We start from the raw sequence: 26806 nt of genomic DNA, 5'->3' as shown, positions 1-26806 counted from the left end.
CAAGATTGTACCACTGCACTCCAGCCTGGGCAATAAGAACAAAACTCCATCTCAAAAAAAAAAAAAAAAAAAAAAATAGAAGGACGATGATGCTATTCTATAATCAAATAATCACACCCAGAAATAAATAATTGCAACTGTGCTACTATGAGCCCTGTGGCGCTCTGAACCATCAGTTTTAACCAACTTGGAAAGATTGGGAAGCATCCCTAAGGATACCACACTGGACAGGCAGCACTGGTTAGGCTAACAGAGGGTAGGAAGAGTGTTCTGGGCAGAGCAACGGTGTGTGCAAAGGCCCTGTGGTGGGAAGTGCATGTGAGCAGGAGGCTGCAGCAGTGCTGGAGGCGAGTGAAAGGGATCAGGTTGGCAAGGTTGGCAGGGGCTGGACCTCCCGGGGCCTGGAAAGTCATGGCGAAGAGTTTACCTTAAGGGCAGTGATCACCACTGCAGGGTTTTCCACCAGGTGAGGATGGAGAAGGTGACACAATCCCATTTGCTCCTTGAAGCAGTTGTTCGGCTGCCCAATAGGCTGAGGGTGGGGGAGGCAGAGGGGAAGCAGGGAGACAGCCGTCCAGACCGGTGGAGAGGGAGGAGGAGGCTGAAATGCCTTAAGGAGGTGGTTGGGGAGCTGGAGAGAAGGGGATGCGATTCAAGAGACAGGCACAGCAATCATGATGGTTGGGGTATGGGTCAGTTAAGAGAGTTATGTGAGCATAAAATGGGTGACGTGACTTACTCTGGGGGACTCCTGAGGAAGTAACTTCTGAACTGTGTTATGAAAGAAAAGCTGAGCCTCCCAAATGAATAATGGGAGTAAAAAAGAAGGATGAAGAATATTCTAAGAATTCAGAATAGCATACACAGAGGCCCAGACAGGTGGGAATGTGATGCCCTGGGTATGTAAAGGCACCTGTATGGCCAGGGAAGATGGCTGAGGATGGCAGTGATGAGCTGGGCAGGGGCCCTTGGGAGCAGTCTGCTTCCCTGGGGGCAAGTGGGGGGTCATTGCAGGGCCTGATTTGCATTTTCAAGCAATCCCTCTGGCAGTTGGGAGGTGGGCAGGAGGCCCCACCTGCAAGCAAATTCAGCTATGAAGACTTCGGCTGCTTGCCTCGGCGTGCCCAAAAGTATCTCCGAGTCCATTCTTGCATTGCTATAAAGAAATACCTTAGCCTGGGTAATCTACAAAGAAAAGAGGTTTAATTGGCTCACAGTTCTGCAGGCTGTATAAGCACAGCATAGGCGACTGCTGAGCTTCTGGGGAGGCCTCAGGGAGCTTTGATTCATGGCAGAAGGCCAAGTGGGAGCAGGCGCTTCACCTGGCAAAAGCAGGGGGAGGAGGGGGAGAGTGGTGGAGAAATGCCACACACTTTTACATGACCAGATCTCACAAAAACTCACTATTGTGTAGACAGCACCAAGCCATGAGGGATCCGTGCCCATGATCCCAACATCTCCCGCCAGGCCCCACTTCCAGTACTGGGGATTACAATCTAACATGAGACTGGGGCAGGGATCAAATAACCAAACTCTCTCAGTGTCTTTGATAGAGGCCGAAGTTTTATTATTATTACTATTATTATTATTATTATTATATTTTTGGACGGAGTCTTGCTCTTGTCACCCAGGCTGGAGGGCAATGGCATGATTTCGGCTCACTGCAATATCCACCTCCTGGGTTTGAGCGATTCTCCTGCCTCAGCCTCCTGAGTAGCTGGGATTAAAGGTGCGCACCACCACTCTCAGCTAATTTTTGTATTTTTAGTAGAGACGGGGTTTCACCATGTCTGCCAGGCTGGTCTCGAACTCCTGACCTCAGGTGATCCACCCGCCTCAGCTTCCCAAAGTGCTGGGATTGCAGGCATGAACCACCGTGCCCGGCCAAGGCCGAAGCTTTTCATGCCTTCTGAAGAGGAAAGGCTAAAAACGTCAGCCTTAAAGGGGGACAGAAAACCCTGTGCGAAAGACCTTTTCCAGAGGCTTTGAGTGCAGGCACTTCAGCAAGGTGAGCCTCAGGGTTCTCACCTGTGACATGGGCATTCGCCTGCCCCTGCCCCCAGGGATGAGAGGATGGTGTGTTTCTGCAGTCATCACACCAACACGTGTCTTCCAGAGAGCCTCTGAGGCTCCCTGTGAGTTCTGCCCCTTCTCCACCCACAGAAAAGCTGACTCATGAGTCCCAAAGTCATGGAACAAACAGATATCTGTGTGGTTGGTCACTAAAAAGACAAGTCAGGGAAGTTTTGGTGACCCCAGCCACTGCTACTTTGAATGACACCCAGTTCCATTTAAATAAGAAACCCCAGAAGCACAGCGGAGATGTTCCCCTTGAAACCACAGTATATCCACACACACACACACACACACACACAAATCTAGGAATTTGATGTGGGCTCAGCTATGTCCGAGGCAGTGATTCGCTCTGAAAAGCAGAAGCATTATGGTCTGTGTGTCTCAGGAGAGTGGATTTCCCTTAAGGAGGGGGATGCTGGTGGCAGATCCGGGGCATTTCTCTCTATGGAGAAATCTCAGCCTGGGAATGACGTTTGCAGTGGGTGAATACAAAGTGTGTGATCTGGGTTCGTTTCTAAGCTCAGGCTACAGCGCTTCCCACCTTTCACAGGCTGGCTCTGCTCCTGGCGGGATCACCCGTCGTGTCCGCCTCTCATCCATTCTCATTTTTTCTGCTAACAGCTCCTTGGGTTTCTCATGGGGAACTGCCTGCCGCACTGCAGGTAGCTTGGTGGGCTGTCTATCAAGGTGTCTAACCCTGCCTAGCTGAGAGGCGGGCACAGGTCCCAGGCACAGCTGATCAGCCCATCTCTCCTGGGACTGGAGCAATTCAAGGATAAAACAGTAGCTGTAAGGCCTAAAGGTGCCACCTCATCAGCTCCTGCTCCTTGGGAGCCCCAAGGGAGCTTCCTCCCATTATTTTCCCAGATCGTGAAAACTCCTTCATACTCTCCCAATCAATCTCCTTGTGGTTAAGTTAGCCACAGCCAGCCTTTGTTGCATTTGGATATAAAATCTGGCCAGGCATGGTGGCTCACACCTATAATTCCAGCACTTTGGGAGGCTGAGGCGGGCGGATCACTTGAGGTCAGGGGTTTGAGATTAGCCTGGTCAACATGGTGACATCCCCGTCTCTACTAAAAATACAAAAATTAGTCAGGCCTGGTGGTGCATGCTTGTAATCCCAGCTACTAGGGAGGCTGAGGCAGGAGAATCACTTGAACCTGGGAGGCAGAGGTTGCAGTGAGCCAAGATGGCACCACTGCACTCCAGCCTGGGCGACAGAACAACACGACGTCTCAAAAAAAAAAAAAAAAAAAAAAAAGAGAGAACATAAAAAAAAAAAAGAGTGAACATAAAATCTAACTTTTGGAGCCACTCCCTGCTTCTGGAGCCTCAGGCAAGTCCCTCAACTTCCCTGGAACTGTTGTCTCATTTGCAAAATAAGAAGAGTAACAATAATTCCTGATTTATTCACCTCAAGAAGGTGGTTTTGGAATTAAGTCAAATAACATAAGAGTGAACTGTAAACTCTCAAACGTGCCTAAGTGCTTTTTTTTGGCCTAGTTTTGAAGTCTCAGCTGATGCCTCCTCTTATGGGAAGTCTTCCTTGACTATCTCAGCCATGTGGATACCTTCTTTCTCCAATCTACGCCTAGTCTCTACTCTCAGCAACGAGCTGATCAGATGTAGTCTTGCATAACTCATTCTTTTATATGCATAATACAATCAAGTTAAATCATTTACTTTTTAATAGTTTTAAATTTTATCAAATTAAATACTCAAAAAGTTCCACAAGGCTTGTTATAAGACTGCAGTTTCCCTGCCATGCCCTCTATTCCCCCTTTGTCATCACCTTCACCTTCAACTCTTTCCTTCATTCATTATCTTCATACTCACTGCCCTGTCTCTAAATTGCATGGTTATAATTACACGGTTTTTGATTTTTCACTTTGAGGCATTATTTGACCCCACTATGGCCGATGTGGATTTTCTTCTTGCTACCTTTACCGCACATATGCATCCTTGTCATTCCCTTTTCCTCCTAAATAGAGTCATGGCTTTGTTTGTTTTCTTGAGACAGCGGTCTTGCTCTGTTGGCCAGACTGGAGTGCACTGGCACCACCTCGGCTCACTGCAGCCTCTAACCCCGGGGTCAAGGGATCCTTTAACCTCAGCCTCCCGAGTAGCTAGGACTACAGGTGCACACCACCACGCCTGGCTAATTTTTTGATTTTTTTTTTTTGTACCAATGGGATTTTGCCATTTTGCCCAGGCTAGTCTCAAACTCCTGGGCTCAAGTGATCTGCCTACCTCGGCTTCCCAAGAGTGAACGGCTTTTATTGGGTTAGTAGTCAGAGTTCATGCTGCGGTGATTACTGCATAGGCTGACTGCTTTGATGACTCAGTGTCCTCGCATCTTCACCCTTTGCAGTGTGACAGTAAAGCTCCTCCCTTCAAGAGGTGGGGTTACTGCTCCATTTAAATCTGGGCTGGCTTATGTTTACTTTTGCTGACAGAATGCAGCAGAAATGATCTGGGCGCGTTTCTAAGCCGCAGGGTACAGTGCTGCTCACCTTTCATAGCACGCCAGTTCCAAATGGAGGACTAAAGACGGGTCTCTCTCCTTGAAAGGAACACTGCTTAGGCCACGAGGAAAAGCCTGGACTTGCCTGCTGGAGGGTGAGAGACCCCATGAAGCAGAGACAAGTTGTCCCAGCTGAGGCCATTCTCTACCAGCTGATGTACTAGCTGACCCTGCAGACACATGCAAGAGTCCAGTCTAGCTCAGTAGAACCTCTCTGCCAACTCACAATCTCACGAGCTGAATAAATGCTTATTGTTTTACACCACTAAGTCTTAGGGTGATTTGTTATGTAGCTGACGGATAACACAGCTAAGCCAGGTAGTACACTACGATTCCTTTTCATGCCTTTCATTTTCCCCTGGAATTAATAATGATCTTTTAAAAATCCTCTCGGTACATTCAGAGGTACCAGGTATTTTATCAATTTCACTTCTTCAGGACGTCTCTCTCAGCACCTTCTGACCTACTTCAGTCAGGACCAACTGCACCTGCCACTGATTCTCTGGAAGCCAGAGTCAATGGGAAAATGCCTTAAAACTACGAAGGAGGCCGGGCGCGGTGGCTCAAGCCTGTAATCCCAGCACTTTGGGAGGCCGAGACGGGCGGATCACGAGGTCAGGAGATCGAGACCATCCTGGCTAATATGGTGAAACCCCGTCTCTACTAAAAAATACAAAAAACTAGCCGGGCGAGGTGGTGGGCGCCTGTAGTCCCAGCTACTCGGGAGGCTGAGGCAGGAGAATGGCGTAAACCCGGGAGGCGGAGCTTGCAGTGAGCTGAGATCCGGCCACTGCACTCCAGCCTGGGCGACAAAGCGAGACTCCGTCTCAAAAAAATAAAAATAAAAATAAAAATAAAAAATAAAACTACGAAGGAAAATTATTATTTCCAAACAAAAATTAGATACGCAGCCAAACTGTCATGAAGGACAGTAGAACAAAGACATTTTCAGGAAGGAGGGGATGGATGCGATGTCTGAGAACAAAATTGTAAAGCCTTCGCTGAGACCCTGCTGTAGGCCAGGCTCTGGGTGAGGCCAGGCTAGTGGGCACAAAGCATCTCAGTCTGAGACAGAGGCTGCCAGGCCCCTGCTTGTCACATACGTGGCTGTCTGCTCCCTTGTGGGTGAATGTCCTGGAATCTCATTTCTGCTGTGTTTGCCATCACACAAGTGAAAACTCCCTACCTGGCAGCCCTTTGTTTATTTGTTTATTCAACAAATATTTGTCCAGTGGAGGTGCCAGGCACTGTGCTGGGTATCAGGATAAAGCTGTGAACACAGCAGACCCAGTCCCTGTGCTCTGTGAGCTAAGAGACAGCAGAAGAATTCATTCCAGAGGCTTTTAATTTTTACCCTTGAGACAGTCACATGGATCACCAGGGACATGTTATGTGGTTAAGAGCAGTGGGGTGGCTGGACATGGTGGCTCATACCTGTAATCACAGCACTTTGGGATTTGAGCCCAGGATTCGAGACCAGCCTGGGGAAAGTGAGATCCCTGTCTCTACAAAAAACATAAAAAAATTAGCTGGCCATGGTGGTACACGTCTGTGGTCCCAGCTACACAAGAGGCTGAGCTGAGAGGATCGCTTGATCCCAGGAGGTTGAGGCTGCAGTGAGCCGTGTTTGCACCACTGTGCTTCAGCGTGAGTGACAGAGTGAGACCTTGTCTCAGAAAAATAAAATAAAAAATAAATTAAAGAGCAGTGGGCCACTTCCTGGCTTTCATCCCTCCTAAGCTGGGTGACCATGACTGAGTCACATCATCTTTCTGGGCCTCAGTTTCTCTGGAAATGGGTATAACGGGAGCAGCTGGGCCTTATAGATTCATGGTGGGGATTAAAGGAGAGAGAGGGTATAAAGCCAGAGCAGTCCATAAAGGTCGCTCATCACAGTTCTGTCTGTGCTGATGTGGAGCTGGGGAAGCCTGAGTGTCCTCCCTGAAGACAGGGGACATAAGGAAGACCTGGAGCACCTGGGACTTTGTGCAGCGGTCAGATGCAGGCCCCCAGCCGCAGCACTATGGACCTGAGGGCTCAATCATCCTTTGCTGTGGGGCTGTCCTGTGCATTGTGGGATGTGTAGCAGCATCCTTGGCCTCTATAGTACCCCATTTCCCAAAAATGTTTATAGTACCCCATTTCAGTAGTACCCCATTTCCCAAAAATGTTTATGACATTGCCAAACGTCCCCCCGGGGGCCAAAACTTCCTCTGGTTGAAAACTGCTGTGTTAGAGTGACAGAGTTGTATGTATGACAATGTGGGAGGATCTAAAACCATAGTGCAGGCAGGGTGTGGTGCCTCATGCTTGTAATCCCAGCACTTTGGGAGGCTGAGGCAGGAGGATTACTTAAGCCCAGGAGTTCGAGACTAGCCTGGGCAACATGACAAGACCTCTGTCTCAGAAATAAATAAGTAAAACCATAGCGCAGAGGGAGAAAGGTAAGAAACACAGGGTATTTAAACAATGCCACCTAGACACGTAAGAAATGAATGCACACACACAGAGAATGTATATTTTACAGGAAACAAACAAAAGGCTATACACTGAGCTATATAGGGACAGGAGGGAAAGGAGCACAAATAGGTTTAAAAGGAAACACATTGGTACCTACGTGAAACAAGAAAGGGGCCTTGTGTGGACAAAGAATATGAATAACTCATGCTGTGCATTTGAGGCTTAACTTAAGAAAATAATAAAGTTGATAGTGAGTGCTTGGTGTATAGGAAATGTGCAGTAAAGCTTGAGGAATTTGTTCTGGAGGAATTGGCTGGTTGCCAATAAGGGTAGAAGCAATCAGGTCTCTTCAGGGGGAGACCCTGGATGGAAAACAGGGCATCTTTGCAGCTTAGTGGTGAGAATTAGGACTCCCTTTACCTTCTTTATCTGTGGCTGGTCTGTCTCCAAAATATACCCAGCCCACTGTGCTCCTCCTTGCCTCCATCTCCACTCCCTGGGTGGAGAGAAGAGCAAGCTGAGAAAGACCAGTTCAGTCTTTCAGATAAACTGGCACAGTAGCCTCCTCACCCATCGCCAGGATTCCAACCTGGTCACTTTTTACTCTCCTCTCCCCGGGGAGCAGCCAGAGGGATTCCTTAAGAATGGAACTTGGGCTGGACTCGGTAGCTCACGCCTGTAATCCCAGCACTTTGGAAGGCTGAGGTGGGAGGATCGCTTGAGCCCAGGAGTTTGAGACCAGCCAGTGAGAACTCTCTTCTCTTAAAAATAAATTAGCTGGGCACAGTGGTATGCACCTGTAGTCCCAGCTACTTGGGAGGCTGAGGTGAGAGGACTGCTTGAGCACAGGAGGTTGAGGCTGCAGTGAGCTATGATCGTGCCACTGCACTCCAGCCTGGGTGACAGAGCAAGACCCTGTCTCTAAAATAAATAAATAAATAAATAATAAAGATAAATAACAATGGAACTCAGATTCCATCTTCATCCATTTGTGTTGCTATAAAGGAATATCTGAGGCTAGGGAATTGTTAAAGAGAAGAGGTTTATTTGGCTCACAGTTTGGCAGGCTGTACAGGAAGCATGGCACCAGCATCTGTATCTGGTGAGGCCTCAGGCTGCTTCCACTCATGGTGGAAAGCAAAGGCGAGCCAGCATGTGCAGATCACATGTGAAGAGAGAGGAAGAGAGAGAGGGGAGGGAGCTGCCAGGCTCTTTTCAACAACGAGTTCTCATGGGAACTAAGAGAACTCACTCACTCCTGCAAGAATGGCACCAAGCCATTAATAAGGGATCCGCCTCCAGGATCCAAACACCTCCCTTTAGGCCCTACCTTCGACAATGGGGATGAAATTTCAACATGAGACTTGGTGGGGCTCAACAAATTATATTGAAACCAGGGCAGATTCTGTCCTTTTACTCCAAATCTCCACCAGCTCCCACTTCAGAGTCAAAGTCTGCTCTGCTCCAGCCACACTGGCCTCCCTGCTGTCCCTCAAACTCCCCAGGCAAACTTCTGCTGTAGAGCCTTTGCATGTGCCATTCCCTCTGCCTTCCACTAGATTACTGTTTCTCCACTTCCTTCAGGCTTTATTCAAAATTTAGCTTCTCTGTGCAGCCTCCTTCCCTGGCCACATTTTCTCAAATTTAATTTCAACTTCTCTTTTTCTCTGGATTATTATTTCTTCTTCTTTCTTCTTCTTTCTCCTTCCCTTCCCTTCCTCCTCCTCCTCCTCTTCCTCCTCCTACTTCTTTCTTCTCCTTCTTCCTCCTCTCTTCTTCTTTTTCCTTCCCTTCCCTTCCTCCTCCTCCTCCTCTTCCTCCTCCTACTTCTTTCTTCTCCTTCTTCCTCCTCTCTTCTTCTTTTTCTTTTCTTCTTCTTTCTTCCTCCTTCTTCTGTTTTTTCTTTCTCTTTTTCTTTTTTTAGAGACAGGGTCTCATGTTGCCCAGGCTGGTCTTGAACTCCTGGCCTCAAGCAATCCTCCTGTCTCAACCTCCCAAAGTGCTGGGATTATAGGGATGCACCACCATGCCTGGCCTTGCATTTCTTTCTTTTTTTTTTTGATACAGAGTCTCACTCTGTTGTCCAGGCTGGAGTACAGTGGCATGATCTCGGCTCACTGCAACCTCTGCCACCTGGGTTTAGGTAATTCTCGTGCCTCAGCCTTCCAGAAAGCTGGGACTACAGGTGCGTGCCACCATGCCTGGCTAATTTTTGTATTTTTAGTAGAGACAGGTTTTCACCATAATGGACAGGCTGGTCTTGAACTCCAGGCCTCAAGTCATCTGCCCGCCTCAGCCTCCCAAAGTCCTGGGATTACAAGTGTGTGCCACTGTGCTTGGCCGCTTGCATTTCTATGCATCTTGCTTATCTTCCCTCCTCTCCAAAAGGATATCAGCTCCATGAGGGCAGAGTTTTTAATGGACTTTGTTCCCTGCTGCATCCCCAGGGCCTAGAACAGTATACCTGGCATGCAGGGGGCACTTGATAAATATTTGTTGAATAAAATGAGGAAATGCATAAATTTCTATGGAGACCACTAATGGTATCCTGGTGGGTTGATTCATGGGTTTGTTGTGCCCCCAATCACTGTGACAACCGCAAATGCCTCCCTTTTCCCAACACTCCCTTCTACTCCAGTTTGCTCCCTGAAGGATCTGATGTATCCGCCAACAAGGACATGGGCGAGACGTGAGTTGTTACTCTCTTTTTGCTCCCTCACTTCCTTGTTTTCCAGCCTCCCATTCATAAGGCCGCAGATTTTCAGCTTTTCGGCCTTGGGGTGGTAAGCAAGCGGCACTGGTTTCTTGTCCTGACTTCTAACAGCTGAAGAATGGAAGGGGGTTTTCAGGGGCCTCCCTCCCCTGCCACGTGTGCCAAGAGGTAAAACCTAAGAGAGTGACAGTCTGGGCCGGGGGTCGGGCAGATATGACCACAGCTAGCCTCACTGAGATTCCAGATCCCACCAGACCTGAAGCACCCCTAGGGACAGTACTCAGACACATGTCAGCAGTGTTGTAAGTGGACAGAGGACTCGCGGTCCATGGGCTCTCACCCAGTCCCTGGGTGCTTTGTGAGCTCCCTGGAAGTCTGATATAACCTGGGGAGGAAGGAAAAAGAACCCAGCAGAACAAAGGCTGGAACTAGGAATTCGACTGCATTACAGAAAACCAAAATTCTATTTCATGCATGCTGTGTGGGTTGAGATCCCTCCCTGCTACTAACACTTAAAATATTCCCTTGATTACAGTCATGTAACCAACAAGCATTTACTGAGCTCCTACCATGTGCCAGGCCCTGTGCTAGGTCCGGGGGCTACAGCTGGGAGGCAGACCACCCTGGTGCCTGCCATGCCAGGCCAAGCCACAGGGCCTGAGGCAAAAGGAAAAATGTGGCCCCTACATACACTTATCAAAACATTTTTCTGTATTTTGACTCAAGTGGAAAAAGTTAATAAAAGCTCTACAGTAAAAAAAAACAAAAAACAAAAACCAAAAGATGACTATATATAAAGCCCCTTGTTGGCCAATCTGTTCCCACCATTGCCAAGGCTCATAAACCTGCCTTGTGGAGAGGTAACAGCCACTCGGGCCAGGGAGTCAGGGGCTGATTGGAAACTGTTCCCATTGCACAATAACACAGGGCTGTAACACACACAACCACTGGTCTTTATTTACATTTTGATTTTCTTTCACGATCGATTTTTTGGCATCAATTTTGGTTTTTAAAATATTGCATTAAAATATGATTGAGCTTGATTACTCTGTTTTTCAGTACCCACTTAAATTTTGTGCCTACAAAATGCTAATCCTGGCCCTGGTGCTTGTTTTCATAGAGTTTACATTCAAATGTGTGTGTGTTGGAGAGGGCAGGTAATAAATAATACATATTTAATGCATCGGGTGGTGATAAAGCTTGTTTGATGAGGGAACATTTGGGCAGGTTCCCTTTTTTTTTTTGAAACACAGTCTTGCTCTGTCACCCAGGCTGGAGTTCAGTGGCATGATCTCGGCTCACTGCAACCTCTGCCTCCCAGGTTCAAGTAATTCTCCTGTCTCAGCCTCCCGAGTAGCTGGGATTACAGGTGCCCGCCACCATGCCCAGCTAATTTTTACCTTTTTAGTTGAGACAGGGTTTCATCATGTTGGACAGGCTGGTTTCGAATTCCTGGCCTCAAGTGATCTGCCTGCCTCAGCCTCCCAAAGTGCCGGGATTACAGGCGTGAACCACTGTGCCCAGCCACTGGGCAGATTCATGAATAAAGGAGCCATGTAGAAAATGGGGAGATGGGCATTCCTGGCACAGAGAACAACAGCAAGTGCAAAGGCTGCGTTGAAACCACAAAAAGTAAAACCAATGGAGATGCCAATTATAAAGGTCAAGACTGGTCATAAGAACAAAGCTGGAGGACTGTTAGTTTCCATTTTGGAAACTTACTACAAAGCTATAGTAATCAAGACACTGTGGTACTGGCATAAGGGCATATATATAGATCTATGGGATAAAATTAAGAGTCAAGAAATAAACACATTTATGGCCAATTGATTTTTTTTTTTTTTAATTTTTGAGATAGAGTCTGGCTCTGTCGCCCAGGCTGGAGTGCAATGGCATGATCTTGGTTCACTGCAGCCTCCACCTCCCGGGTTCAAGGAATTCTCATGCCTAAGCCTCCCAAGTAGCTGGGGTTACAGACGTGCACCATCTCATCTGGCTAATTTTTGTATTTTTAGTAGAGATGGAGTTTCGCCATGTTGGCCAGGCTGGTCTTGAACTCCTGGCCTCATGTAATCCACCTGCCTGGACCTCCCAGAGTGCTGGGATTACAGGTGTGAGCCACTGCCCCTGGCTGCCAGTTGATTTTCTGACAGGATGCTGAGACAATTCAGTGGGGGAAAGAAGAGTCTTTTCGACAAATGCTACTGGGATGACTTGATAGTCATAGGTAAAAGAATGAGGTTGCACCCCTGCCTCACATCATACACGCAAATGAACTCAAAATGGATCACAGATCTAAATGTAAGAGCTAAAATGAGACAATTCTTAGAAAAAAGTGCAGAAGTAAATCTTTGTGACCTAGTTTAGGCAATAGGATCTCAGATATGACACCAAAAGCAAAAGTAAACAAAGAAAATATACATAAACTGCACTTCGTAAAAATAAAAAGCTCGGTATTTCAAAGGACACCACAAAGAAAATGGAAAGACAACTCACAGAATGAGAGAGAAAATATCTGCAAATCACATATCTGACAACAGACTGGTATCCAGATATATAAAAACTCTTATAACGATATAAAGACAAACCAATTAAAAATAAGCAAAAGATTTGAATAAATATTTTTCCAAAGAAGATATACAAATGGCCAATAAGCACATAAAAACATCACTAGTCATTTGTCAACATTATTAGGGAAATGCCAGTCAAACCCACAATGAGATACCACTTCATACTTACTAGGACTATAGCCAAAAAGACAGACAACAACATATTGATGAGGATGTGGAGAAATTGGAGCCATTTTATATGGCTGATGGGAATGTAAAATGATACAGTCACTGTGGAAAATAATCTGGCTGTTCCTCGAAAGTGTTAAATCTAGAGTTACCATGTGGCCCAGCAATTCCTCTCCTAGGCATATACCTAAGAGAATTAAAAACATATGCACATGCAAATACTTGTATGCCAACGTTCATAGCAGCATTACTCATAATGGCCCAAACTTCAACTATCCAACTGATCAATGGATAGACAAAATACAGTTTATCCATGAAATGTGATACGGTCTGGTTCTGTGTCCCCACCCAAATCTCATCTTGAATCATAATCCAAATTGTAATCCCCACGTGTTGGTGGAGGAACCTCGTGGGAGGTGACTGGATCGTGGGGGTGGTTTCCCCCATGCTGTTCTCGTGGTGGGTGGGTTGTCACTAGGTCTGATGGTTTTATGAGGGGGTCTTCCCCCTTCACTCTGCACTTTCTCTCTCCTACTGCCTTTTGAAGAAGGAAGTGTTTGCTTCCTCTTCCGCCATGATCACTAACTTTCCGGAGGCCCCTCCCACCATGCAGAACTGTGAATCGATTTCACCTATTTCCTTTATAAATTACCCAGTCTCGAATATTTATTTATAGCAGTGTGAAAATGGACTAATACACAATGGAAAATTATGTGGCCATAAAAAGGAATAGAGTACTGATACATGCTACAACACAGATGATCACATGTACTGTGTGATTCCCTTTATATGAAATATCCAGAAGAGGCAAATCTATAGAGAAAGAAAGTAGATTAGTGGTTGTCAGGGGCTATGGGGAGGAGGAAATAGGTGGGGGGGTGACTGCTAATGAGTATAGGGTTTCTTTTTGGGGTGATGAAAATATTCTAAATTAGAGTGGCTTCAGACCTACAAATCTTGTGGTCCCTTAGGCTTCTCAAACATAACTAATTTTATTTTTCCTCATTAGTTTTCTATTTAATTGTTTTTCCTTTTACCATACGGTACTTTGGGCTAGAAATTGCTAGTTGTCCTCTAATACCCATTCTTCTTTTCTCCCTCTCAGGTGATGGTTGTACAACTGTGTGAACATACTAAAAATTACTGAATTATACACATTGAAAGGGCAAATTATGATATGTGGATTGTATCTCAATAAAACTGTTATTAACAACAGCAACAGGTCCTGGAGTTGAGCTTCATATTGGTAGTGGGCTGCCTAGAAGGCAGGGCACAAAAGGAGGAATCAGGGCGACTCCCCAGGAATCTCTGGAGGAAAACTGACTAATCCCTTTTAGAATCTCTTCCTGGCCACAGGCAAAGGCTCTTGACCACCTTGCGTTTGCCTAATACCAGCTGGAAAAAAACAGAGTTCAGAGACTGCGGAGGTGGGTGGTAGGGGAAAGGAGGGGTTAGGAAAGAGGCGGCAGTCACTGGCTGCTCCAGCTCTCCAGGGAATTTCTAATGAATCCACAAGATGCTGGGAGATATAGCTACCAAAGGGATGTTCTGGCTCTGAGCACTGGGGAGGAAGAAATGGAAAGGAAGTGAAGAGATGACAGCCTCAAGCAGCACATCCCTTGATTGGGAACAGGAAGGCAGCCCAGTTTCTGTCTTAAAATTCAAACACCCTATTTTGAATCATTTCCCAATCATTTTAGCTTTGTTGGTCTCAGTTCCCCAAATAAACAGCAAGTCCCCCATCTGGCTGGTACTATTAATGATTTTGGCTTCCTGCATGGTGCGCAGCACGATGGCCACAAGCAAAGTGTTGCTGGTTCTTGTCATGGATGTTCAGGGGATCTTGGCATCCAGTGCCCATTCACTGCACATCCATGGCCTTCATGCTCTTCTGGAAGGATTACTCCAGTTTCCCTTGGGGGACCATCCCCCTCCTCACTCTATTTGGTTGTGGTGGAGCTGATCTGCCCCTCCATTCCCATGCCAGGAGTGGGCTCTTGATTTGGCTGGCCAGTCAGAGCTACAGAGGTTGGCATATGGATGGGCATGTGACCCAGTTTGGGACACTGAGATTCAAGCCTAGAAACTGTGCTGGAATGTGGGTACTAGAAGTTTCCAGTTTTTAGTTGGGATTGCTGAGAGGGAGTTACCACATGGAGAAAATTGGCTGAGAGATACAGAATGACCTAAGAACATTGCTTAACCATCTGGATCCAGCCAGACCTGAATCCCAGGTATCCCTGGGTTTTTCAATTATTGTGCTACAATAAATTTTCTTTGTAGCTTAAATATGTTGTACTTCAAACTGAGTCTCATACTTGATGACAGCTATTAATAACAAGTTTCACATGGCTGCAGTGCTGGGGAAGTACAGAGAGAAAGAACTGTGAGCCAGAAGGTGAGGCCATGAGTTTTGGTTCTGTCATGAATATCCCACCAACTACATAACTTCAGTTACTCTGTCTGCAAAATGGGGCTCACAGTTCTCCTCTAGATCCTTATTACTTCTCTGACATCCAAGCTTAGAGCCATAGTGCAGACCTCTCTCTGGAGCTTCAGACCTACAAATCTTGTGGCCCCTTAGGCCTCTCAAACATAACTAATTTTATTTTTCCTCATTAGTTTTCTATTTAATTGTTTTTCCTTTTACTATACGGTACTTTGGGCTAGAAATTGCTAGTTGTCCTCTAATACCCATTCTTCTTTTCTCCCTCTCAGAGTAATAGAATCTCTAAATTTTAACTGGCCATGACTGCCTCAAATAAAGACTACATTTCACAGACTCCCTTGCAGCTAGATGAGACCACCTGACCAAGTTCTGCCCAATAGGATAAGAGCAGAAGTGATGCCTGCAACTTCTGAGTCTGGTCTTTAAAAAAGAGGGGCTTGCTGGGTGTGGTGGCTCAGGCCTGTAATCTCAGAACTTTGGGAGGCTGAGGTGAGAGAATCACTTGAGCCCAAGAGTTCAGGACCAGCCTGGGCAACACAGTGATACTCCATCTCTACAAAAAGTTTTCACACATTAGCTGGGCATGGTGGCACTTGCCTGTACTCCCAGCTACTCAGGAAGCTGAGGTGGGAGGATTACTTGAGTGAGGAGTTTGAGGTTACAGTGAGCTATGACTGTGCTACTGCACTCTAGCCTGGGCAACAAAGCAAGACCCTGTCTCTAAAAAAATTAATAAAAATAATAAAAAAAGAGGGGCAAGAAAATAAAAATATCAAAAGAGAGGGGCAAGTCCTCCTTTTCCTATCCCTGCTTCTTACTGGCTGGAATGCAGACATGGGGGTAAGCTACAATTTATCTTGCCAATGCAGGTGACACTCCAAAAAATGGCAGGGAACAAGACTGTAGAGGCCGTGGTCTCTGGTGCTGCACAGCAGTTTCCCCAGCTTGAACTGCTTCCATCTGAACTGCTGGGGAGTGAAATAAACTTGCATCTTGTTTAAGTCACAATTATTTTGGGTCTCTCTGAAAGTTGCTAGATTTAGCAAATGAAAACACTCATTCCTCACCTTAGTGAGAGCTGGAGGAGGGAATGGAAAATTCTAGGAGAGTCATGAAGATGGCACAGGTGATCTGGGTGCTCTAAGAGCTTTTCACCTCAGTTTTCCCTGGACATCCAGAGATCACACAGGAAGGCAGGTGAGCTTGAGTCTGATTCTCATGCTTTCTTGGATAATCTTACTCCCTCTGAGCCTCAGTTTCTCCTTATGGACAATGGACACTAACTGAACATGACGGTCTCTCAAGTCCTTCTAGCTCTAATCTTCTATGATTCTGTAATTCTAGGATGGATGTTGAAACTCAGATATCAATGGGGCCAGAGAGTCCCAAGAATGGGTTAACCAGGCCAGGTGGGGGCTGTGATGGGCTGGAGAATGTCCACCCCCTCTAAGAGGGCAGTCCTCCTCCGCTCCTGTTGATTGCTGCCCCAGGGGAATGCAGGATTGCCAGATTCCTAATTTTTCAAGAGGAGCTGGAAATCTAGATTGTTTTGGTCTGTGCAATCTCCTGATTTTTAAATGTTGGCGACACATTCGCATTTTTTCAAACACTCTGGGGGCCAAAGAGAAATATCTGCAGTATGAATTTGGTCAGTGGCCACCAGTTAAAAATTTCTGTTTTGATATTATTTTCCTTCCTTCCTTCCTTCATTTAACAAATATTTACTTGACACCTACTAAGTGGGAGACACCGTTCCATGCACTGGTAATAAAGCTATGAACACAACAAAACCAAACAAAAGGTCCCTGTCCTCATGCAGCTTAACATTCTAGGGGATTGCCCTGATTCATTCATTCGACGAACATTTATTGAGCAATTCTGCCCTGTGCACTGTGTGTGGTTGGGGAGATAAAAACCAATGTTTGTGGTCTCTGCCCTTATGGTGCTTATAGTCTAGAAGGAAGACGTACAACAAACATAATCATGACATGAATGGAAAACACGGTTATGAGGAGAGACGCAATTTAGATGGAGAGGAGTAGTGAGGAAAGGCCTTTTGGAGGAAGCTACATTTTAAATGAGAACTGAAAGATAAGTAGGATTTAATTCAATAAAAGAACATTTAATTCAATAAAAGAACATTTTAGATGATAGCAGAGGCTTCCAGTGTGCCCCTGCTCCACGTCTTCTCAACTGTCACCATTCCTGTACATATATGAAGAAGTCTTCCACAGTTAGCATTTCCAATGCTCTACCCTGGGGCTCTCTTTTTATTGATTGATTGATTGATTGAGACAGGGTCTTGCTCTGTTGCCCAGGCTGGAGTGCAGTGGTGCGGTCACAGCTCACTGCAGGCTCAAGCGATCCTCCCTTCTCAGCCTCCTGAGTAGCTGGGACTAAAGGTACACACCACCACACCAGGCTAATTTTTAAGGTTTTTAAAGAAATGGGGTCTCACCATGTTGCCCAGGCTGGCCTTAAGCAATCCTCCCACTTCGGCCTCTCAAAGTGCTAGGATTATAGGTGTGAGCCACCAAGGTTGCCCCCTGCGGCTTCTTGGTGACAGGCCAGAAGTGCAGGGAGACAATTCCCAGGAAACGCCTTCAACCCTTGATGGAAGGGAATTTGCAGGTAAATATCCCAGCTCCCTCACTCCTTGGGTGGGTTAACACTGCCCCTGGTGGGCCTGAGCCCCAGCCACCCACGGCAGTAACTATTATATTTGTGTAATCTGTATTGGCTTCCTTTCCCTCCTTGCCTGAATTCCCCACTCTGTGCCCGGTGCTTCCTGGGATTACCTCCCAGATAGACTACCCGCACTCACTCCTTGTCTCAGGATCTTCTGGGAGAAACGCAGCAGCGATGGGAGAGAATGTGGCAGGTTCAAGGACCGGAAACAACTCAGGGTAAGTAGCAGGAAAGGAGGCTGGTGAGTAGGGCAGGAGGCCACTCATGAAGAACCTCAGAGGTTGGGGGTAGGCTTGTCAATGGTGAAGCCACTGAAGATTTTTTGGCTGGAGAGTGATATGGCCAAGCTTGTATTTGAGGATGACTCCAATGTAGGGGGCTGCAGTGGGCAGGAGTGGAAGCTGGGAGACCAGATAGGAAGCCGAGCTGAAGGTGAAGATGGCTGGAATTGGGTGGTGAGGTGGGAGAGAGGTGGCTGGCAGTGAAGAATGGCCTGGGCCAGGGGACATAGGGCCCAGAAAGAACTCAGGGCTTTGTCCCTGACTTGAGGGAGCCCACAGTTTGGTTTAAGGAATGCTGGTGAGACACAGACACAAAAATCATATCCAAGATCACACATCCCTACGCAATCCATACTGAGTTGTTGCACGGAGCTATGGAACTTCACAGCAGGCTGCCTCTAAGGGCAAGACGAGTGAGTGCCTGTGTCTCAGGGGAGGTGACTTTACAGGAGTGGTTAGGAAAAGCATAAAACACCGCGACTTAGCGGGCAACTTACTACTGTGGCCCCTGTGGGATAGCCCAAATTTTTGCAATGGCTGCGGAGCCCATTCTTCAGTGTTTTCAGCAGCTCTTGACTCTGCCATCTTTTACCTAAGCTGTGCATGGTCCAAAAATGCATGCCGGATTTCCCACAGGCACTGCTAGACATATTAACGGCATTCCTACACGGCAAGAGATTTCTGCACCACCAACACCATTTTTATATTCTTTACAACATAATGGCAGACGATAAATCTATCTTGCTAATTACACATCCAGCTTGTTATAACCCCCATAAAAAACATGAGCAGCTGGAAAAGCCATGAAGTGATGTCAAATCATATTCCTGGTCTCTAAACAGAAACAGAAATATTTTCCAGGCGCTGGCAAGTCTCAAGGTTCCTACCCATGCGTGGAAGCAGCTGCCAGTGGGTCACTCACCTCTGAGGAGATGAAGACTAGGCTGTCATCTTAAGTACTGCCCGTCCACCCCATGCGTCCCCCTGAAGAGATGACAGATGTCTAGGGCATCCACTCGTGGTCTGTTCAGTAGCCCATGGGATGAACCCAAATAATTGGCAAGGTTTGGGTTTTAGCAGTTGAGTTCATTTTTGCATTATTAAAGTGGTTTCAAGGTCTTTTCCATGTACCACCAAACAGCCAATAGCATTTGCCTAGAATTCTAACTAGATGGTTCCCCAACATAATTTGTTGATACATTTGCAAAACGATTGCGAAGATCCACACTGAAGCTGACAATGCCTCCCCCTTGTCTCAAAAAAGCAGAAGGAAAATTAAACTTATTTGCCGGAGACACTAGGATAAACAACAGGGAAGAAGAAAAGTACTTTACCTTGTTTTCTAGCTAGAATGACTGGCTTTGGCTGCAGCATAGCCCACTGTTTTAGGAAGGGAGACAGCTGAAGACAATAAGTGTATTTCCTATCAAGTAAATGTTGATTGCTTCAAATGTTGGAAGAAAAGGCATGGGAGACAACAGAAGGGGAAGCTAATTAAATTTTCACATGGGAAAGGAAAATGCCATAGGAATTTTTAAACCTGGGCTGACCCCAGAGGGCAGCTTTTGTTGGAGAAGCTGCCTCATAAACTGTCCCCACAATTCCCAGGACAAACTGGCTGGACAGACAGTCATGTTGAAAACAAAAAGAAAGAGAGAGAGAGAGAGAGACAAAATGGATTCTTACCTTCCCGTATCTGGATGCAAAAGTCCCCGTGAGTAAGGAGTGAAAAATAATTATTGTCTCATCCAAGTCCCACACGAACACACGCTGTGATGAGAGAGAGGAAGAGAATGGAGACAAATGGACTCACTTGCATCTGACTTAATGTCTGCAGAAATTCATTCCTTTGGAGGAAAAGAAGTCTTGAAAAACATTATCTTTAGGTTACAAAACGTGTAACTCACTGATGTGTCATGAATCCCCATCCAACCTTATCTGTGTCATGTGTATTCAGATGCCCAGTTTTTGGGCTCTTATCAACTCAAAAGATGTCAGAATTAAGAAGTCTGTCCTTGCCTTCCATATAAAAGCTCAACAAGGAGAATTCAGGCCAAAATCAACAACAAAAATCATATAACTGGTTTTACAAAATGAAATACTACCATTTTAAATTCACTGTTCACCATATGCTCAACTATTTCTGTTTTTAGCAAGTCTGGTGATCACCTCTATAATTCTAAGTAACATATTTATACCCTGACTTACTGATTTTTCAACTTGAGACAATATCTTTTGACTGGGCTGTCTTAAAAGATGAGGGTTTAGCTCATGGAAATCTCTGTTCTTTCTCTGGAAACTTACATTTTTCTCATATGTGCATCCCTCTATTCCAATTCTCCTTGGACATTCTCCCTTGGTTAAAAAGGTAAACAAATATGGAGCTATAGATATAGGAGTCCCTACCTTTTCCCATACATCCTCCCCCTCTAATGTCTATCAGCTGCAGCTTTACTTTTGTATAGTCAATGAGGATAAACTGGTTTGTACATTGGTTTTATAACTAAGGCTAAATTTTCTGCACTCTGCCTATGTTAACTTTAAAAGTTGGTAACTAGTAATATACATTTACATTTTGTGATTATTGTTTACTACAGAGCCAAGTAATATGCTAAGATTGCATTGTCTTCTCTGTGTGTCCAATGTCATATCCCCAGATCAACTTTAAGAAGAGTGCCCCTACCATTGTATGCATTATCTTTACTTGTACCCCATCATAATTAAAATCATGTCATATCTCAGTTTGTTCACATATGTATCATACCTGTCTGGTGTAACTGTTTTGTTTTTGTCAGAATTTATTATTTTTTTTCTTGTTTGCAACAATGTACCTTCATTAAAATGTCAAATTCAGCCACACACTCTATATTGGAGATGTCTATCCTCAGCGATAGAAAGCTCCAATGTGGACTGGATCATTTTTAGGCTTGCTGCAGACTTCCCTTCATTGTATTTCTGGGTTGGATCCACTGTTTTCTGGATCCCAAGTTTCTTTTCCTTGGTTTTCTTCCTTGTTTTGCTTGAGTACATCCTTAAGTTGCTTTTCCTGAAATGGTACACGGAAAGTAATCTTCCTGAATTCTTGAATATCTGATGATATCTTTTTTTTTTCTCTATAGTTTCTCCGGGTACAGAATTCCAATGGGAAAACAATATCCTCTAGATCTTTGAAAGAATTCTTTCATCATTATTTTTTAAGTGTCCAGGGTCACTGATGAGAAATCTGGTATTTCACTGTTCCTCAGTCCTTGTAGGTCTTACTTTTTTTTCTTTCTAGAATTTTAAAGGATCTTTTCTTTATACTTGGTATCCTCAAATTCCATGAGGGTATATCTGGGTATGGTCTTTTTTTTTTTAATGAATTCTGTTTGGCACTTGAGCATTTTCAAACCAATGACTTGTATCTTTCTATAGATCTGAAAATTTTTATTTTCTTATTTCTTTTAATAATTTCCTCCCATCTTTTCTACTGTTTTCTTTCTGTGAAATTCCCAATAGTCAAATCAAACCTTTTGGGTTGATATTGCCTTTCCTTGTACACAATATTTTAAAATAAATCTGTCTTTTTAATCAATGTTCTGGGAGATTTCTTAAACTTTCTCTTACAACCCTTATTTAATTTTTGATTTTCGCAGTAATTAAAAAATTTCCAATAACTTTTTTTTCCAAGTGTTCCTTTCCCAGTAGCCTCCACTTCTTATTTTACAGATGCAAGATCCTGAGTTTTTATAAGAAAACCAATTAGAATTTTCCTAAGTTAGTTTATATTTCTTAAATTACTTTGCTTCTAACTTATCCCATTTATTTATCTTAGCTTTCATCTTTTTAATTAATTTTTTTTTTTTTCTTGAGACAGGGCCTCACTGTGTACTGTGGCATAATCATCACTCACTGTAGCCTAGACCTCTCCAAGCTCAAGTGATCCTCCCACCTCAGTCTCCTGAGTAGTGGGACTACAGGCATGTGGTACCATGCCTGGCTAATTTTTGATTTTTTTTTTGTAGAGACAGGGTCTTGCTATGTTGCCCAGGCTGTTCTTGAATTCCTGAATGTAAGAGATCCTCCCCACTTGGCCTCCCACAGTGCTGGCATGGTGAGCCACCATGCCTGGCTAATCTTGTTCTTTATTTTTCATACTGTTGATTTTCTTTATTTTTCTGGTGATCCTTATTTTCAAGGACAAAGGACTCGACTATCTCTGTAGCTGGTGTTGAGAAGGGGAGGCAAATGTCTCTTCCCCAGTCTGCAATCTTGGATGGGCCACCTTTTAAAACTCTCTGGAGGTCAATGGCTGTGTTAACACAATGGCATTTGCCATGCCTTTGAAAGTTAAGAGAAATATCTAGAATGAAAAAGGTATTAGCATCCCAGATTCTCTAGTACAGGAATTTCTGAAGCAATTAGTAAGGCTAAGTATTATTTCATAAATCTTTTGGACCAGGTATATTTATGTGCATATATGTGCTGGGCCATCATAGTAAGTATATTTCTTATTATGGGTCATGGTAAAAATGTTTGAAAATCAGTGTTTGAGGAGACTTTCTGAGATTCAAATATGCCAAGTCCTAACTTATCTGAATTCACTGAGGTTGAACTTAGAAAATTAAATTTAGAAATTTCAGTAATAGAATTTTTAAAAATCAGCAAATATTTTCAAATTTAGTGCAGGCTCCCTTACTTTATCCATTAAATCCCTTCTGAAAAAATCCATCCCTTTCTCCCACTACCTCACCATCCTGGATTCTGAGTGGGTAAGTTCCTGGTGGCCATTCTGCAGGTGACCTTATTTCCTAGGCCATCATGGTGCAGACCAGGGTGCGTCCTTAACCCTGGGTGGGTCAGAGACATTTTTTCTGCAATTTAAAATTGGGGCTAGGAAGAAAGTAATTGTCTTTTGGGGAGCGCTACTGGTGGCCAAGTTTAGCCATGTGATCTGAAGGGAAGACAAGGACAGTGTAAGGTACATGGACGTGCTTTGGTCAAGGACTAGGCTGAGACGGATATCCAGGCCTGCGTGACTCAGCGAGTTTGGTGCGCAGGCACACACCTCCGCTTGTTAAATACCCTGTTTGTGTAAGTTCAGACTTGGCTTGCAGTCACTATTGCCTGTAGAAGATATAATTGCCCTGCTGACACTGTGCACAGGGCATGGCTCTTGGCTCAGCTTGGCTCAATGTGGCTCTTGTGCAGGCGCTGGTGCCCAGAGAGGGAAGGAAGCTACTGGCCCCTGTAAGGGAGAATGACTGTCTTGCAGATGGACAGAGGGGAGCCACGGCACAGCTTGCTGTGCTTAAGAGCTGCTTAAGAGCCAAAGCAGACAGCCGAGATAAATAAAGGTGGACAGTGTGAGAGAGCTAATGTGAGAAAGCTGCTGATGACAAAGCTGCTAATAAAACTACATTTCACCTGCCTATGGCCCCGAGTGTGCTTTCTGCCCATCCACCCACTCCCCTTGGACTTCAGCATGGGCTGGACCCAGACCCTGGGACCTGACAGGCAGTCTGCAGAGACAAGAACAGAGGGTGAAAGATACAAAGAAATGAACACTTTACCAGGACCTGGTTTCATTGGGAGCAGAGGGAGAGGAGCAGTGAGGAGGCCCAGAGGAGAGCTGTGTCCAGTAACTAGTGCATGAGGGCACCGCCAGGACACTATGATTTGGGAGTTCTGTCACCTTCACTGTGGCACGTGGGAAGAGAAGAAATACATGCAGTTTCTTGCCCCTGTCGCCCTGGCTGGTTCCAGTGCCTCGCTGATACTCTACTTTACTTCTGCCCTTAAGTTCTAAGAGAGGCCCTGCATCCTTAAAACAAATTCTGCTTTTTCACCTAAGCAGCTCAAGTTGGTCCCTGGCACGTGCAGCTGAAGGATTTTAACTAATACGTGCTCAGAATTTTCCTCCTTTCCACTTCTACATAATTTCTCTCCTGTGGGCTTCAGTCATTAGCAAAACAGCCAAAGACTTAAGAGGTGTGACCCAAGCAAACCCTCTATGATGACATTAAGCACAGAAGTGAAACACAGCTCACACCTTTTCAATAGTTCTTGCCCAGTGGTACTTATGCCGAAATCGAGAAGCAGCTGTTTCCAGAATAATATCACCCTATAATCCCTGACTTCCATGCCATAACCCTCTCCACCTCTTTCTCAGTTTAATGGGAAAATCTCTCTCTGCCCCTGCCGTTCCCCTACGGAGAGCAGAAAACACGTTAGGTGACTGAATGATTTTCTTGGGGGGATGAAATATTATGTATGTGTGACTGTGTTTTCGAAGCTCTGCAACTTCAAGCTGGTAGGAGATCCTAGGAATATGGGAAGGCAGACAGCAAGTACAACCTGACGCCAATATGTTTTCTTTCAGCCTTTTGCAAAGGCCTAAACCCACTGAAGGGACTGTGCAAAAATCTCTATTTGGGGGAAGGATGGAGCTTTAAGAATAAGGCAAAAGGCAAGAACAGAATTCCCTGGACTGAGAATGGCCCCAGGAACAGTGGGAACACTTGCTCTGCACCAGGTCTCTAGCATGGATCAAGGCTGCTGGTAGACCTCAGGAGGCTGACCAAGTATAGGGCACCAAGCATGATGTTCAGGATATTTAATACCTTCCAGGGTGATTAGAACCCACCCAAGCTATAAACAACTGCGACAGGTGAACTAGGGACCACTGGCTAAATATCAAATGCCCTGGACATGCTGAAGTCAGCATGTGTTGCTTGGAGGCCCCGGTCCCCACCCCTAGCTTCTATCCTCAGGGCTTCTGATAAGAGCATCCTAGTTTTCCTTCCCCATTGTGTGCTATTTTGGTGGGGCTGTCAATTAAGGGGCAAGTATAAGACCCAAGCTAGGCCACTGGGATGCTGTCTCCTTGGAATCGGACACTGAAGGACATGGCATGCACTCTAAAATAGTTTGTTTTCTGGCATTCCTAGATTTCTCAACAATGTCTTTGTTACTTTCTTTCTAAACTTGGTTTTATGGCCTCCTCTCATTGTCCTTTCCTAGTAAATTCATTTTTGCTTAAGTAACCAGAACTGGTTTCTTTTTTTTTTCTTCTGTTTTTTTTTTTTTTTTTTTTGAGATAGGGTCTCAATCTGTCACCCAGGCTGGAGTGCAGTGGTGTGGTCATGGCTCACTGCAGCCTCCACCTCCTGGGCTCAATCCATCCTCCCACCTCAACCTCCTGAGTAGCTAGGACTACAGGTGTGTGTCACCATGCCTGGCTAATTTTTTGTCTGTTTGTTTTTTGTAGAGATGGCATTTTGCCATGTTGCCCAGGCTGGTCTCAAATTCCTGGACTCAAGCAATCTGCCCACCTTGGCCTCCCAAAGTGGTAAAGGTTCCAGGTGTGAGCCACTGTGCTGGGCCCAGAACTGGTTTCTGTTGCTTGCAACCAAAGAACTGCAGCGAATATTTCAAGGTTCTCAGGCTCAACAAGGATTTCCATACCCATTGTATAGCATGGAAACACCAGAGAGTGGCTGGACTTTTAGTGACGACTGCAGGCTTTGACAGTGAAGGCAGCAGTGGTCACCCAGCCACACTGGACATCAGAGGCTGGTCTGGTTTCTGAGACCACTTGACCTCCTGGATTCTCATATAGTCCTGGGAGTGGAACGTCCCTAATAATGAAATGAAATTTCTTATCATCGGGTGGGGTGGGAACTCAGCGTTAAAATTACATTGCTTTTTAAGGAAATGACAAAGATGATATTTCTCAGTGTGTCTGAGTTTGTGGCTGAGCATTGCAGCTGCCCCATAAAGTATACAGATTATAAATAGGGATGTGACTCTAGTGCACTTGAATTGCCTGGCACTGACAACCTACCAAGACACCCAGCACACTCAGGCCAGCAACTGACTGCCTTTCTTCTTTCTTTCTTTCTTTTTTTTTTTTTTTTGAGACGGAGTCTCGCTCTGTTGCCCAGGTTGGAGTGCAGTGGGACCTCGGCTCACTGCAAGCTCTGCCTCCTGGGTTCATGTCGTTCTCCTGCCTCAGCCTCCTGAGTAGCTGGGACTACAGGCATCTGCCACCATGCCTGGCTAATTTTTTGTATTTTTAGTAGAGACGGGGTTTCACCTTGTTAGCCGGGATGGTCTCGATCTCCTGACCTCATGATCCGCCCGCCTCGGCCTCCCAAAGTGCTGGGATTACAGGCTTGAGCCACCGTGCCCGGCCCTGACTGCCTTTTTCAAAGAAGCATAAACCGGTGAGTTTGCTTATTTTCCTCCCTTGATAAGACAATAGTAGCTTACTTCTGGTTTTGGGGCATCCATTTTGCCTATTTCTACTGGTACCCTCTCCTAGGCATGCTGTTTTGTTTTTGGGAAAATGTCAGTACCCGGCCAATTATACTACACTTGCATAACAAATGAGAAGTATAGAGATCTAATGTGCAACACAAGAATTAGAGTTGATAAAGTTTTATTGTATTAGGGATTTTTGTTAAATAAGTAGATTTTAGCTGCTTTTGTCAGACAGAAAAAGTAACTTTGTGAGATGGTAGACTTGGTAATCTGTTTCATGATGATTATCATCTTACTATCTGTATGTATCCTATAGCATTCTGTTGAAAACCTCATGTATACCTGATTAAAAAAAAAAAAAAAGTCTGGGTGTGGTGGCTCACTCCTGTAATCTCAGCACTTCGGGAGGCCGAGGTGGGTAGGTCAGTTGAGAAGGGCAGGAGTTCAAGACCAGCCTGGCCAACATGGTGAAACCTCATCTCTACTAAAAATATAAAAATTAGCTGAGCATGGTGGTGTGTGCCTGTAATCTCAGCTATTCAGGAGGCTGAGGCAAGAGAATCGCTTGAACCTGGGAGGTGGAGGTTGCAGTGAGCCGAGATTGCGCCACTGCACTCGAGCCTGGGTGAC

General features: G+C 45.4%; 1 protein-coding gene across 3 annotated transcripts in view; it reads right to left on the bottom strand.

Moving 5' to 3' along the window:
• The window catches only part of EYA2 (EYA transcriptional coactivator and phosphatase 2), a 299242-nt gene that overhangs the window by 73585 nt on the left and 198851 nt on the right, over positions 1-26806 (bottom strand). For all 3 annotated transcript variants that reach the window (XM_005569260.4, XM_074005470.1, XM_065523240.2), the window contains one exon: positions 19619-19702. In XM_005569260.4, coding sequence (XP_005569317.1) covers positions 19619-19702 — 84 coding nt within the window. The remainder of the gene's footprint in view (positions 1-19618; positions 19703-26806) is intronic.

The sequence above is a fragment of the Macaca fascicularis genome, chromosome 10 (genome assembly GCF_037993035.2).
Source record: "Macaca fascicularis isolate 582-1 chromosome 10, T2T-MFA8v1.1".
Taxonomy (NCBI): domain Eukaryota; kingdom Metazoa; phylum Chordata; class Mammalia; order Primates; family Cercopithecidae; genus Macaca; species Macaca fascicularis.
The sequence above is the reverse complement of the archived record's forward strand: the minus strand, read 5'-3'. Positions and strand labels throughout refer to the sequence as shown.